Source organism: Schistocerca serialis, chromosome 2 (genome assembly GCF_023864345.2).
Source record: "Schistocerca serialis cubense isolate TAMUIC-IGC-003099 chromosome 2, iqSchSeri2.2, whole genome shotgun sequence".
In the NCBI taxonomy this organism is placed as follows: Eukaryota; Metazoa; Arthropoda; class Insecta; order Orthoptera; family Acrididae; genus Schistocerca; species Schistocerca serialis.
Window position 1 is genome coordinate 225712483 of NC_064639.1, and position 13929 is coordinate 225726411.

The window sequence follows — 13929 nt, forward strand, 5'->3', positions numbered from 1 at the left end:
TACGCACTATAAGGTATGTAGGAGATGTGTGTTCTGCGCTATTTGAATTATTTTAGGCAGAGGATTTTTGGCACTGTTGTTTGAAAATGTAATGATACACTGACGTCCTTGAATTACTGTTTATTTCCCTACTATCTTATTATCTTGTTTCTTTCTATTAAGATGTAGCTTGTGGTAGAATGCAGCGTTTTGTATAAAAATGACACAGACCTTTGTTTCCTTATGATCATTATTCCACAAGTATGCATGATTTTGTGTAGTTCCGAGCTTCTGAAGTCAAACGTGTACCTTCTAAGTGGACTACGCCTGTCAGTATACACGCATTCCACGCAGTCATACGTCAACAGTTGAACTGCTGCCCAGGGGAAATTAAGCATTGTTAAATTCCAGTTGCTACATTTAATAGCTGTAATTATTAGATTGAAAACGAAGTACACTACAGGCCATTAAAATTGGTACACCACGAAGATGACGTGCTACAGACGCGCAATTTAACCGGCGGGAAGAAGATGCTGTGATATGCAAATGATTAGCTTTTTAGAGCATTCTCACAAGGTTGGCGTCGGTGGCGACACCTACAACGTGCTGACATGAGGAAAGTTCCCAACCGATTTCTCATACACAAACAGCAGTTGACCGGCGTTGCCTGATGAAACGTTGTTGTGATGGCTCGTGGAAGGAGGAGAAATGCGTACCATCACGTTTACGACTTTGATAAAGGTCGGATTGCAGCCTATCGCGATTGCGGTTTATCGTATCGCGACATTGCTGCTCGCGTTGGTCGAGATCCAATGACTGTTAGCAGAATATGGAATCGGTGGCTTCAGGAGGGTAATACGGAACGCGGTGCTGGATCCCAGCTGCCTCGTATCACTAGCAGTCGAGATTACAGGCATCTTATCCGCATGGCTGTAACGGATCGTGCAGCCACGTCTCGATCCCTAAGTCACCACATGGGGACGTTTGCAAGACAACAACCATCTGCACCAACAGTTGGACGACGTTTGTAGCAGCATGGACTATCAGTTCGGAGACCATGGCTGCGGTTACTCTTGAGGCTGCATCACAGACAGGAGTGCCTGCGATGGTGTACTCAACGACGAACCTGGGTGCACGAATGGCAAAACGTCATTTTTTCGGATGAATCCAGGTTCTGTTTACAGCATCATGATGGTCGCATCCGTGTTTGGCGACATCGCGGTGAACGCACATTGGAAGCGTGTATTCGTCATCGCCACATTGACGTATCACCCGGCGTGATGGTATGGGGTGCCATTGGTTACACGTCATGGTCACCTCTTGTTCGCATTGACGGCACTTTGAACAGTGGGCGCTACATTTCAGATGTGTCACAACCCGTGGCTCTACCCTTCATTCGATCCCTGCGAAACCCCACATTTCAGCAGGATAATGCACGACCGCATGTTGCAGGTCCTGTACGGGCCTTTCTAGATACAGAAAATGTTCGACTGCTGCCCTGACCAGCACATTCTCCAGATCTCTCTTCAATTGAAAACGTCTGGTCAATGGTGGCTGAGCAACTGGCTCGTCACAATACTCCACTCACTACTCTTGATGGACTGTGGTATCGTGTTAATCTGTATGGACAGCTGTACCTGTACACGCCATCCAAGCTCTGTTTGACTCAATGCCCAGACGTATCAATGCCATTATTACGGCCAGAGGTGGTTGTTGTGGGTACTAATTTCTCAGGATCTATACACCCAAACTGCGTGAAAATGTAATCACATGACAGTTCTAGTATAATATATTAGTCCAATGAATACCCTTTTATCATCTGCATTTATTCTTGGTGTAGCAATTTTAATGGCCAGTAGTGTAAATACTGTTGTAATGTCGTTAAGTACACTGTCCTTAGTCACTAAAAAAATATCTTTACTTATGCAACTAACACCTTGTTTAGGGTGTTGGGTCAGTGTATACATTCCGATTAAAGCGGAACTACTTGTTGTGTGCATGAAGAACTGTAATTTCTGACTCACCTTTGGCAGTGGCTTGGTCTGCGTCTCTACGTGAACACCGGTGATCTCTATGACGTTGGGCAAGTGCGGACGAGGGTACTCCATAGTGAAGTGGTTGTTGATAATGAGGAGGCTGAAGTTGCGTTCCGTCTCGTACACCGGAGGTGGTTCGGGACCGAAGTATTGTCTCATGAAGACCTCCTGCTCTGGAAAGTTTTCCCAGTACCACAGGAAATAGCATCTGAGGTAGAAGAGCGCGTTGTACGCGCGTTCCCAGAAGGTCATGTGGTCCGAGAATCCCACCCATACATCGGGTATGTATGCAGGGTTCATGGGATTTCCCATTGAGTAGTACACAGGCGAAAACGCCGACAGTGTGATCATGCCTATGAGAGGTGGGGAACCGACTCTGTGTACCAGTCCGTAGTAGCCTTGGTAAGTTATCCATTCCATGATGACCACGTCGAAGGTGTGGTTCCTCCTGCAACAGGTTATCATAGTTCAGTGTACACGGTCACCAATTGTACCCTACGAATGTGTGTAGTGTACGCATCGTATTACAGAAACATAAAACTGTTGTATGTATGCACAAGTTTTCCCCTGGAGTGGTAACTTACTTCAGCATCTCTGACGTACCTCCTTTTTTGACATTCATGAAAACAAGCCCTTATGTGATCCTTGTTGTTGGCTTCGTCTGTAAATGCATTGACTTAGCCAATCAAGTGCGAGTCATACGAATCAGAAACATTTTCTCTCCTACTCGGATATGCGGTTTATGTACAGTGCGGCTGGTACGTGAGAAAGAAATTAATTTATGTGGCCACAATAGACATTGGGTAACATACGGAGGATTGTCATAGTCTTAATTATCACCTAAAAATATAAAAAATAGAAATGCAAAATAAATATATTGCTTGTTTGAATGTACGACCACAGTTCGAATATTTCTTTTTCTGAAGTTTTAATTTACTTGTGCACTCCCTTAGAGCCCATTTTCAGAGTAATGAGGCGTCACTTGGCACGATAATCAAGAGGCTGCAATAATAGCAAGACGAATTCAACAGGCGTGGCTTGCTGCTAATCAAATTTTCGTGCAAGAAGTGGACGTTATCAAAATTTAATTGACGGATAGAGGTGATTAATCTAGCGAGTGTTAACCCTTTTGAATGAAACTTTAGGGAATTTATTGCTAATATGTGGTGCAGCAAAATCTTAAATAATTGAGCAGTTTAAGGATTTAAATGTAATTGTAAATGACTGACAGTGTATTTGTTATGTACACATTCTTTAATGAATAGACACTGGTACACAAAACTACTTTTGGATATGGTATTGTCAGGGCGCTATTTAGAATTTTTTGCGCTAGAAGCATTTTCAATTCCTGTAAAATGATTGACGGGGAAAAGATGTCGACAGTTTTCAATACGTATTTGAGAAAGAGAGAAGAAGAGAAACAAGAAAAGTACGCGCGAAACGAAAAGGAGGAACAAGAGGGAAGAGAAATACTCAAAGAATTATTGGAAGATATGAAAAGCAGACTGTAAGGAAAAATCTCACGGAAACTCGGAGGGAGAATTTGAAGAAGAGCCCAAAACCTTTAAGCATGTCCCTCGGAATAGTCAGCTGCTATCAGCAATAATATAAGGCGTTTACACGGACCTGTTTTGAAATTAGATGTCAAAGAAAGTGACACTGAAGAAGCTGCGAGTTGTGCATCTCCAGCAGGCGCTAGATTCCGTCAAGGAGAGCAAAAAGACATTAGATGCTAAAGTGAAAAGTGAAACTGGTGAAGCGATCAACTGAGCGATTGGGAAACTTAGATATTATGAACCACCTCTGGAAAAAGTGAGTTTACAAATTTTGAATTTTTTTTTTTTTTTTGACGGAGCCATATAATGTAAAACGACGTCGTTTGAGGCTGTTGAAATATCACTACTACGAAGTGAAACAGAGGAAAAATATCGACTCCTGGAAGAAGTAATGTAGAGATCTAGGGGGTTGTACTATAGAAAACACAGAATAGAGTTCACGGCGCTTAAACTGTCTTAGAGAGATGCGTTGCACAACCGTAATAAGTATTGGCATTAGAGACCAACCGTGAGAGGAGACGAGGGACGCACCAAGCAGTGACAAATGCTCAGTATGCAAAAGTTTGAAACCTGCGGTTATTTTATAAAGGAACTTAAAGCAAAGAATTGATCAGAGGGAGCACAGAAAATGTCGTGGCTACAATTCCTAGGACCTGCAATGGGTACCGAAATTTTGTGACCTGCCACATAAACGAAGCAAAGTATTTAGACGAAGACATGAATGAAGCCCATTCGATAGAGGTAATTCTTAGTAAATGCCGGCCAGAACTACAGAGTAACTCGAAGGTCAAACGCGAGAAGTTTCCCAGTAACTGCTTGAGTGTCAACACCAGTTGTTATATTTGATTACAGTGTAATAAATGATAATCGAGCTAGGAGAGGTCAGCTGTTCTATCCCAGACGCATAGCAGAGAGAGACAGTGTTAGACAGTAGTAAGACTATGGATGCGTTGACAAAATCTTACCTAACTAGAGGCATAGAGTTGCGGGATGCAAAGAAAGATACAGAGCCATGTCAAGCTTGTAAGAAACTTGATAGTAAGAGTTCTTCATAGAGGCGGCAGTAAACTTTGCAGAACAATAGTGAAATAAACAGGACATATAGAACACAAATGCTACAACTGATCTCGTGAGAAGACCGAACAGGAACTCCATCTACATTTACACTACCCGTAGTTTCCCACAGCTGCTCCAGGTGTATTATGGAATTATTCACTTGTAAAAACACCGGGGCACCGCTGCCCTTTCCGTCATAGCTCAGTCCGAGCTTGTGCTTTGGCCAGCCCCTGTGGCCGTGCGGTTCTAGGCGTTTCAGTCTGGAACCGCGCTGCTGTTGCGGTGAGAGGTTCGAATCCTGCCTCGGGCATGGATGTGTGTGATGTCCTTAGGTTACTTAGGTTTAAGTAGTTCTAAGTCTAGAGGACTGATGACCTCAGATGTGTAGTCCCATAGTGCTTAGAGCCTTGTGCTTTGTCTCGTCGACGGTACCCGAACTGTTCCTCCTATTTTTAATACACAGCACTATACACTTAAATGTAATCTTTAGCTGAGAGAAAAACACTCACCTGATGAAGTCCTGTACTGCAGGATCGCTGAGCTGCGCTGGAACTATTGTTTTTGCGTAATGTCGAACGAATGGAATATTCTCCAGAGGTGATTGTGACGCCATTGAAACGAAGTCGAACTCGCCATGTGTTTTGTATCCCACAGACGCGTCGACTTCCGTAAGGTTCTCGTGAGAAATCTGAAGGTCAAACAAGAATAGGAGATTTAATCGCCGGTTAATGTACGTGCAACGCAACCAGCACCTTACTGGATAAGTGGCACAGGTCGTTATGAAGAAAAAGAGCATATAATATTGTCGATTGGCTTCTATCCTGGTGCAAGTCTTCTAATTTGGCGCCGCTTAAAGAACCTGCATTTCCGTCACAGAATTCCTGGTTTCGATTGCCGGTGCGCCGTGCACCAGATGTAGCAATGTCTGTGGAGGTGGAGGTTAGTATCGATTTAGAGGCAGCCTGTAACATTTGTGGCGGATGGTCGGAAGCGAGAGGCCAGGACAGTTGGAGGAGAAAGGACCGTTCTGCAATTAATGTAAGTAACTACTATGTACTGGTACGCGTCTATAGTACTGATTGCCTGAAGTGACTTGCGTCACTTTAAAGCTCAGTCCTGTTCAGATTTACATTACATAAGTGAATTCAAGATTAGTCTTAACGATGTTTAGTAATCCTGGAAGATCTTTCTTCTGGTTCTAAAGGGGCCTCTGGCAGTTACAACAGTTAATCATTACTTGAGAGACATGTCTAGAACTTCACATTTTTCTTATTTCATTGTTTTGATACCTTTGATGTGACTACATTGTTTCTGAATATGATTAACTATCTTGATATTGCACTTAAAACTTTTTAAAGGTCAATCAGTATAGAGAGAGAGTTGAATGCTCGTGAGAGCTGGAGAAAAATTATTTCTTGAATTTGTACCTTAACACTGTAATTGAACTTTGGCTTAATGAGTTATGTAATCATTGCTTCCTATATTTCAATGTTGAGACAGGTTAGATAGTAATTTTTTTAAATCTTCCATTTTGATTAATACTTTATTGTTCTGGGTGAAGCGGACTTCAATTAATGTTTTAATAAAGGATGTTAAGTGAGGTCTTTTTTGCATTTAATGTGCCCAGCGCCTTACCATTCACCTCACCCACTCTGTATCACATTAACCAAGGATCGTTATACGGAGTAAAGGTCTGGAATTATTCTAAGAGTTGGTGACATTTAACGAAATATTAAAATAAAACTGTTACTGAATTGTATCTACTTTTCAGGCTGCACCCTAATAACTTTTTTATATAGAGGGATTTGCGAATACAAAAATAGCCATGTTAAAGATGTTGTGTTGTTGTTACAATACTTTTCTCCTTCTCGTTAAAATATCAATACTTTAAAATAAATCACTACCATTCGTTTCTTGTCACTGTAACAGGCAGCCTCAGCGTTCCATTTCGCGACCTAGTACGGACAGAGAGCTCCATGCTGGCAGGATATTATTCCTCCTCTCCCGTGCAACGTATTCGTTCCTTGGGTAGCAAATCCTTGTTGTAGCTCGAATAAAATAATGACTTTGTGATTGACAGAGCAGGTCAGTGGCGGAAAGAATCAGTAGGAACCTACAAAATAGCAGACACAGTGAGCATGTGACACACGACAAAGATCTGCGATTGGTTGACGCCTGCCCCCTACCACTCTACTCACTGACACACCAATCACAGGACAGGAAATGAGCTCTGTTACAGCTAATGCAAAAGGAAGGTGATGTGACAAACCCGTCCAATGATGAGGACATATGTCTTTTTCCAGGAGCATACAAAATTGTTTCAAAAGCTCTCTTACGTCGTTTGGAACAACAGGCTGACCACCTGGTTGATAACTACGAAGTAAGTTTCACTAAGGGTCGGCCGGACGCAGAACAGTGTGGCTTGTGAAAATGTTAAGGATCTGCCGATGAGCAAGCAAAGTGGATACCTTTTTGGACTTCAGTGCCTTTGACTCTGTCAACAGATAGTGTTTTACGCTCTAGGCGAGCACAGAGTGAACAGAAAGAACAAAGAACCAGCCCGACAGACTTCTACGAAAGCAACATCGTAAGAAAAATTCTCTAGTTCAAGAACGAGACGGTGCCTTTCCCTCCCCCCCCCCCCCCCCCCCCAACCTCCCTCTCTCATCCACGGTCGTTCAACTTAGTTCTGCACCAAGTCATAACAAACTGGAAAATATTGCAAAGTTATAAATGTCGGAAGTTTTGGATGAGAAATCAGTGTTAAATGTTTATTCCTTGCTGACGATTTATCAGTGATCACAAAGAATAATAAGAAACAAAAGTGCCATAGGAAAAGGTACGCGCGATAACAGCAAAGGCACACCTTCAGATATCTTACGAAGAAATCCGTTCCACGAAAAATCTGCATCAAAATAATAGGGAAGTTCCACTAAAAATCGGATGCGGAACGTTTATTTACATATCCTCCCTCAGCTACCTTGGAGACATCCTACTGCCATCAGGGTTGGACAGCAATGCAAACATAGAAAGAGACATGTAATTATAAAGACATTCAAAATCAACTGAAACCATAATAACAAAAAGGTGATATCGTGCATTACAAGATAGTTCTTTTACCGGTAACACTGTATGCACCAGAGATAATAACAGTTGGAGGAGACTTAACTTGCAGAAGTTAAAAAAAAAAAAACAGGCGCAGAAATTAATACGAAAATTTGTGGACTCACACAAAATATGGAATTTGGTTGATGAGGGGAACATCTGACGTCCGCGCGCAAATAGATAAGTTCACAAACATAATGTTCAAGTTCGATGGCCATATTTATAGAATGGACAATAGAATATTCACCAAAAGAGTATTTAATATTAGTAATTGAAATAAGATCAAAATTAGTCGATTATAAGACTCTATGGAACATTTACATCGCAGAGGAAACCACAGCAAAAATGAGAAAACTATCAGTAGGAAAAGAAGAAGGGCGAGAAGAACGCGAGGAAAATCATTACGAATTCATTAAGAGATTTTGGAAGGATAAGAAGGCAGAAACTATCAAATAAACTATCAGGTTGAAACGCACTCCTAAACTGGGAAACCAACGGAAGAAGGTAATTCGAACTACACCCTGTCAGTCTAAAAGGCTTCGAGACTGGATTTATCCAAAATAGAGAGAAACTGAGATGGTGGTTTTAAGCTTCAGATGTTTTACATAGTCTGCCTCCACTTGAGTACAGCGCACAGAAACTTCTCACTAAGTAAAACTGACAGAGAAGTCGTTTTGAATGTTATTCAAATTGCAAGTCACATTCGCACCTTCTCCAGTCTTGGCGAACCATCAGAGACCCATTCTTCACTTCGTCGTATTGTGGTAGGTTCGTATTAATAACACGAACTCTCATTATTCGTGATGAGTTTTTTCAGGAAAGAATCGTCCCCGTTTCTCAAGTTGCGGCAGGCGTCCATGCAGCGCCGATTTTTGTTCAGGGATCAAGGTTTCCGGGGCAGGCTTTGCACACACTCCCTTCCTCAAAACATTCTGGAGAGTGAATTAAGCACTTCATTTGGAGATATTCGGTTCGTTGCTCCATTGTGAATTGTGACACGACAACGTTGACACACAACTATCACACATCCACTACTTAACACTGCCTACCCACAACTGACTAGTCAAATTCACATCTGCTGTTTACAATTGTTACTCCAAGCTACTGCGGTGACGTCGCTTATACGCCAGCAATAAAAGAAGACTCGTAACTTTTGGATTGGTCAGTGTACATCTCATCATTTACGCAGGGCAGCTAAGTCTCCGAAATGCACAAAAAGTCACTTTCGCGAAGCTTGTAATTGTGTCCCATTGCGAAACATAAGTTCAAAATTCGCCTCAAAAGACGTCTATAACGTCCACACTCACATGTGCGCGAATAAAACGCCACAGGGACGCCCTAGGAACCTCCAGTTCAGCAACACCGTCAATCCATCAGAGACTTCGACAGCCATTCAAGTGAATGGTGCTCTGTAGCTGCAGTAGCGCCTGAGGACTGGCAACCCCACCTAATGGGATCTGAAGGAGTTCCCTGCCCTCAGGTGTCAGAGCAGCCACAAGGCACCATTCAGCTGAATGAAGTTTCTGACAGGCACATTTTTAACGTGCTCAAGAAAAACGCATATGTGGTACTGGAGGTGAACTGGGAGGCGTTAGAGGAATCCGTTTCTGACCTTCGTAACAGCGGTATCAAAATAAGGAGTGAAGTGTGGGTAAGAGGAGATGATATATGATGACCTTCCAATCTTGTGACATGTCCACGACGGCTTTGGGCAGAACGGCGGTACAATTCAGTGTCAATGTGACATCGTTAACCAACCTTACAGCTCTCATGAACTTTTGAACTGTGGTCTTCTTTTCGTATGTTTAGACACCATGCTGTTTGAAGTGTCGCCTAGACTGAGGATGACATCCCAGGGCGCCACGCTTCTGCACCATTACAGAGAAGGGTTGAAGTCAGCTTTCAGGCAAGTTTCAAACAAATGCTTCGCAATGGGAGGCCATTACAGGATTTTACAAAAGTGTGACTTTTTTTTTAGTAGTGTTGTGCGCCTCTGGACCGTATCCGTTTCTTTAGAAACAATGAACAGGGGCTGGCGCCATTATGTACTGAGCCGTTCCACTGACCATGGAGCGCTACCGTTAACTCGAGGAAGCTGTAACACGACTACATTTCCGAGGGAATTGTGCACTGCTGGAAACAGTCCTGTACTCGCGTATTATATAAACGTGACATATTGTAGTACAGTGAAATGCTACTGTTTTTGTGTGATTGACAACATTGGATAAAAGATTGAAATTATTTACTTATGATGTTTTTCTCTCTGAAAGACGAAAGTAATGAAACTTCAAGTTACTATGTTTATGGTCGGAAAATATGATTCAAAAAAATGGTTCAAATGGCTGTGAGCGCTATGGGACGTAACTTCTGAGGTCATCAGTCTCCAGAACGTAGAACTACTTAAACCTAACTAACCTAAGGACATCACACACACCCAAGCAAGAAGCAGAATTCGAACCTGCGACCGTAGCGGTCGCGCGGTTCCAGACTGTAGCGCCTAGAACCGCTCGGCCACCACGGCCGGCCATTATGATTCAAAACGATTGTAAGTAACCTGTTAAAACATCAGGATGGAAGACATCCAGCAATAGATTTTCAACTCACAATTATCGCCTTACTTGTTTAAGCCCAAAACTTGTATAAGAGGTTCTGAATTTGACTTATTAGTTTATCAGAGCACTAATACGTAATTTAGAGTCTCAAATACGTCAAAAGTCAAAGTGACTTCCTTATTCAAGTAGAACAGAAAAAATTGTTCCAGTAATTCAAACTATGTCACGTTTTATGTGCACCCTATTAAACAATTAATAGGTATTTACGTATTTCCATCATGAAATCTGAGCTTGCATATCATCAGGACAACAAATTCTTTATCGTATCTAAATAACAGTAGCGGTTAGTTATACTGACGAGTAGTTTCGAACTACAAAGTTCATTTTCAAGCCAGGTCTATTAAAGCTTCACTAACAGCGCTATGTTAGATGACAGTCAATATACACATAGGTAATATGCGCATAACACATAGTCATTATTTTGAACGATTAGTTCATGAGCCCACTCGAAGCGTAAATGGTTGCGAAAGCATACTTGACCTTTTAGCAACAAATAATCCTGGACAAATAGTGAGTATTGTGACGAGTACAGGGATTAGCGACCACAAGGCAGTTGCTGCTAGGCTGAATACCGTAACATCTACAACCATTAAAAAGAAACGCGAAGTATATCTATTTAAAAAAGCTGATGAAAATGCTCTTAACGCCTTTTTACGAGACAGTCTTCACTCCTTCCGATCTGATCATGTAAGTGTAGAAAAGTTGTGGAATGTTTTCAAAGAGATAGTATAGACAGTAATTGAGAGATATATACCACATAAATTAATAAGTGATGGTACTAATCCCCCATGGTGCACAAAACTGGTCAGGTCGTTGTTGCAGAAGCAACGAAAAAAGCATGCAAATTTAAAAGAACGCAAAATCCTCAAGATTGGCAAAGTTATACAGAAGTTCGAAATATAGCGTGTACTGCAATGCGAGATGCTTTTAATGATTTCCACAACGAAATACTGTCTCGAAATCTGGCAGAAAACCCAAAGAGATTCTGGTCATAAATAAAGCACACCAGTGGCAAGACGCAATCAATGCCTTCACTGCGCGATAACAACGGTGAAGTCACTGAAGACAGTGCCACTAAAGCAGAGTTATTAAACACGGTTTTCCGAAACTCCTTAACCAAAGAAGACGAAGTAAATATTCCTGAATTCCAATCAAGAACAACTGCCAAGATGAGAAACATAGAAGCAGATATCCTGGGTGTAACAAAGCAGCTTAAATCACTTAATAAAGGCAAGGCCTCCGGTCCAGATTGTATACCAGTCAGGTTCCTCTCAGAGTATGCTGATAAAATAGCTCCATATTTAGCAATTATATACAACCACTCGCTCACAGAAAGATCAAAACGACTTGCAAAATGATTTAGATAACATATCTGTATGGTCGAGGGGCATGAAAGGGAAGCAGTGATTGGGAAGGGAGTGAGACAGGGTTGTAGCCACTCCCCGATGTTATTCAATCTGTATATTGAGCAAGCAGTGAAGGAAACAAAAGAAAAATTCGGAGTAGGTATTAAAATACATGGAGAAGAAATAAAAACTTCGAGGTTCGCCGATGACATTGTAATTCTGTTAGAGAGAGCAAGGGACCTGGAAGAGCAGCTGAACGGAATGGACAGTGTCATGAAAGGGGAATGTAAGACGAACATCGACAAAAGCAAAACGAGGATAATGGAATGTAGTCGAATTAAATAGGGCGATGCTGCGGGAATTAAATTAGGAAATGAGACGCTTAAAGTAGTAAATGAGTATTGCTATTTGGGGAGCAAAATAACTGATGATGGTCGAAGTAGAGAGGATATAAAATGTAGACTGGCAATGGCAAGGAAAGCGTTTCTGCAGAAGAGAAATTTGTTAACATCGAGTATAGATTTAGGTGTCAGGAAGTAGTTTCTGAAAGTATTTGTATGGAGTGTAGCGATGTCTGGAAGTGAAACGCGGACGATAAATAGTTTAGACAAGAAGAGAATAGAAGCTTTCGAAATGTCGTGCTACAGAAGAATGCTGAAGATTAAATGGGTAGATCACATAACTAATGAGGAGGTATTGAATAGAATTGTGGCACAACTAGAGTAGAAGAAGGGATCGGTTGGTAGGGCATATTATGAGGCATCAAGGGATCACCAGTTTAGTATTGGAGGGCAGCGTGGAGGGTAACAATCGTAGAGGGAGACCAAGAGATGAATACACTAAGCAGATTCAGAAGGATGTAAGTTGCAGTAAATACTGGGAGATGAAGAAGCTTGCACAGGATAGAGTAGCATGGAGAGCTGCATCAAACCAGTCTCTGGACTAAACACCACAACAACAACAAGTCTAAAATAAAGATTAATCAATATACAGGTATGACAATAATTGTCTAACAGAGAGTCCAATAATTCGTATATAAATTCCCCGTTTCAACAGACGCCCAATCATAGACGCTCATTATAATATGTAAAAAGCCTACGATGCTTCTATGAGCTATTGTGTCGTTGTGTAGAATGCACTGACAAGCGGAAAAGTGCCACACAATCATTACAGAGTGCCGAGTACTTAATACAAGAAGGTATTTCCCATTCGTGGATAACTCACCACATTTTGTCTCGACTCAAAGTTGAGTATGAGAGTTGCCAAAGCTTACTTGTTGCAGTGGATTCATGCAAAGACCTTGTGCGGTCACGAGATTTTGTTTGCTGCAGTGCCGCTGATGCAGGTAATAGTTTATGGGCCTCGATAGCCAACTTAAATTGTATATAATACTTCCAACAACTTCACGTAGTTTCCCTACCGTTGAACGGGTACTTCTTACTCTGAAAGTTAGAATATATGCCAATCGTTTGTATGGGTATGTACATTAGCAGCAATTATAAACTGCTGCCGTTATTTTCGTCATTAGTATCTGTGTGTTAATGGACATCCCCCCCTAAGAACTATGGACCTTCGCGTGCCTCACCGATGCAAATAGGCGTATTGTAGGTGCAGTCACTAAGGAGGGATAACTGTTGAGAGGGCAGACAAACGTGTGGTTCCTGAAGAGGGCAGCAGCCTTTTCAGTAGTCGCAGGGGCAACAGTCTAGATGATTCACTGATTTGGCCTTGTAAAATCAACCAAAAATGCCTTGCTATGTCTGAAAGCCAGGGGAAACTACAGCCGTAATTTTTCCCGAGGGCAACAACAAGCTCTGCTATATAGTTAAATGATGATGACATCCTCTTGGGTAAAATATTCCGGAGGAAAAATAGCCCCCACTCGAATTTCCGGCCGGGCTTTGAAGGAGGTTGTTATCAGGAGAAAAAAATCTTGCATTGTACGGATCGGAGCGTGGAAAGCTAGATATCATCAGTCGGGTAGGTAGGACAGAAATTCTAAAAAGGCAACTGGATAGCTTGAAGTTAGTTATAGTGAGAATTAGTGAATTCCGGTGGCAGAAGGAGCAGGACTTCTGCTCAGATCAATACAGTTTTGTTAATACAAAATCAAATAGTGGTAATGCAGAAGTAGATTCAATAATGAATAAGAAAATAGAAATGCCGATAAGATGCTATGAACAGCATAGTGAAAGCATTATCCTAGTAAAAATAGACATGAAGCCCACACCCACCACAG

At 41.8% G+C, this 13929-nt stretch overlaps 1 protein-coding gene across 1 annotated transcript in view; it reads right to left on the reverse strand.

Annotated features, from left to right (window-relative positions):
* The window catches only part of LOC126456972 (UDP-glucosyltransferase 2-like), a 96687-nt gene that overhangs the window by 39980 nt on the left and 42778 nt on the right, over positions 1-13929 (reverse strand). The window contains exons 3-4 of the mRNA XM_050092916.1: positions 5137-5315; positions 2004-2463 (exon numbers count right to left, since the gene is read on the reverse strand). Of these exons, the coding sequence (XP_049948873.1) occupies positions 2004-2463; positions 5137-5315 (639 nt within the window). The remainder of the gene's footprint in view (positions 1-2003; positions 2464-5136; positions 5316-13929) is intronic.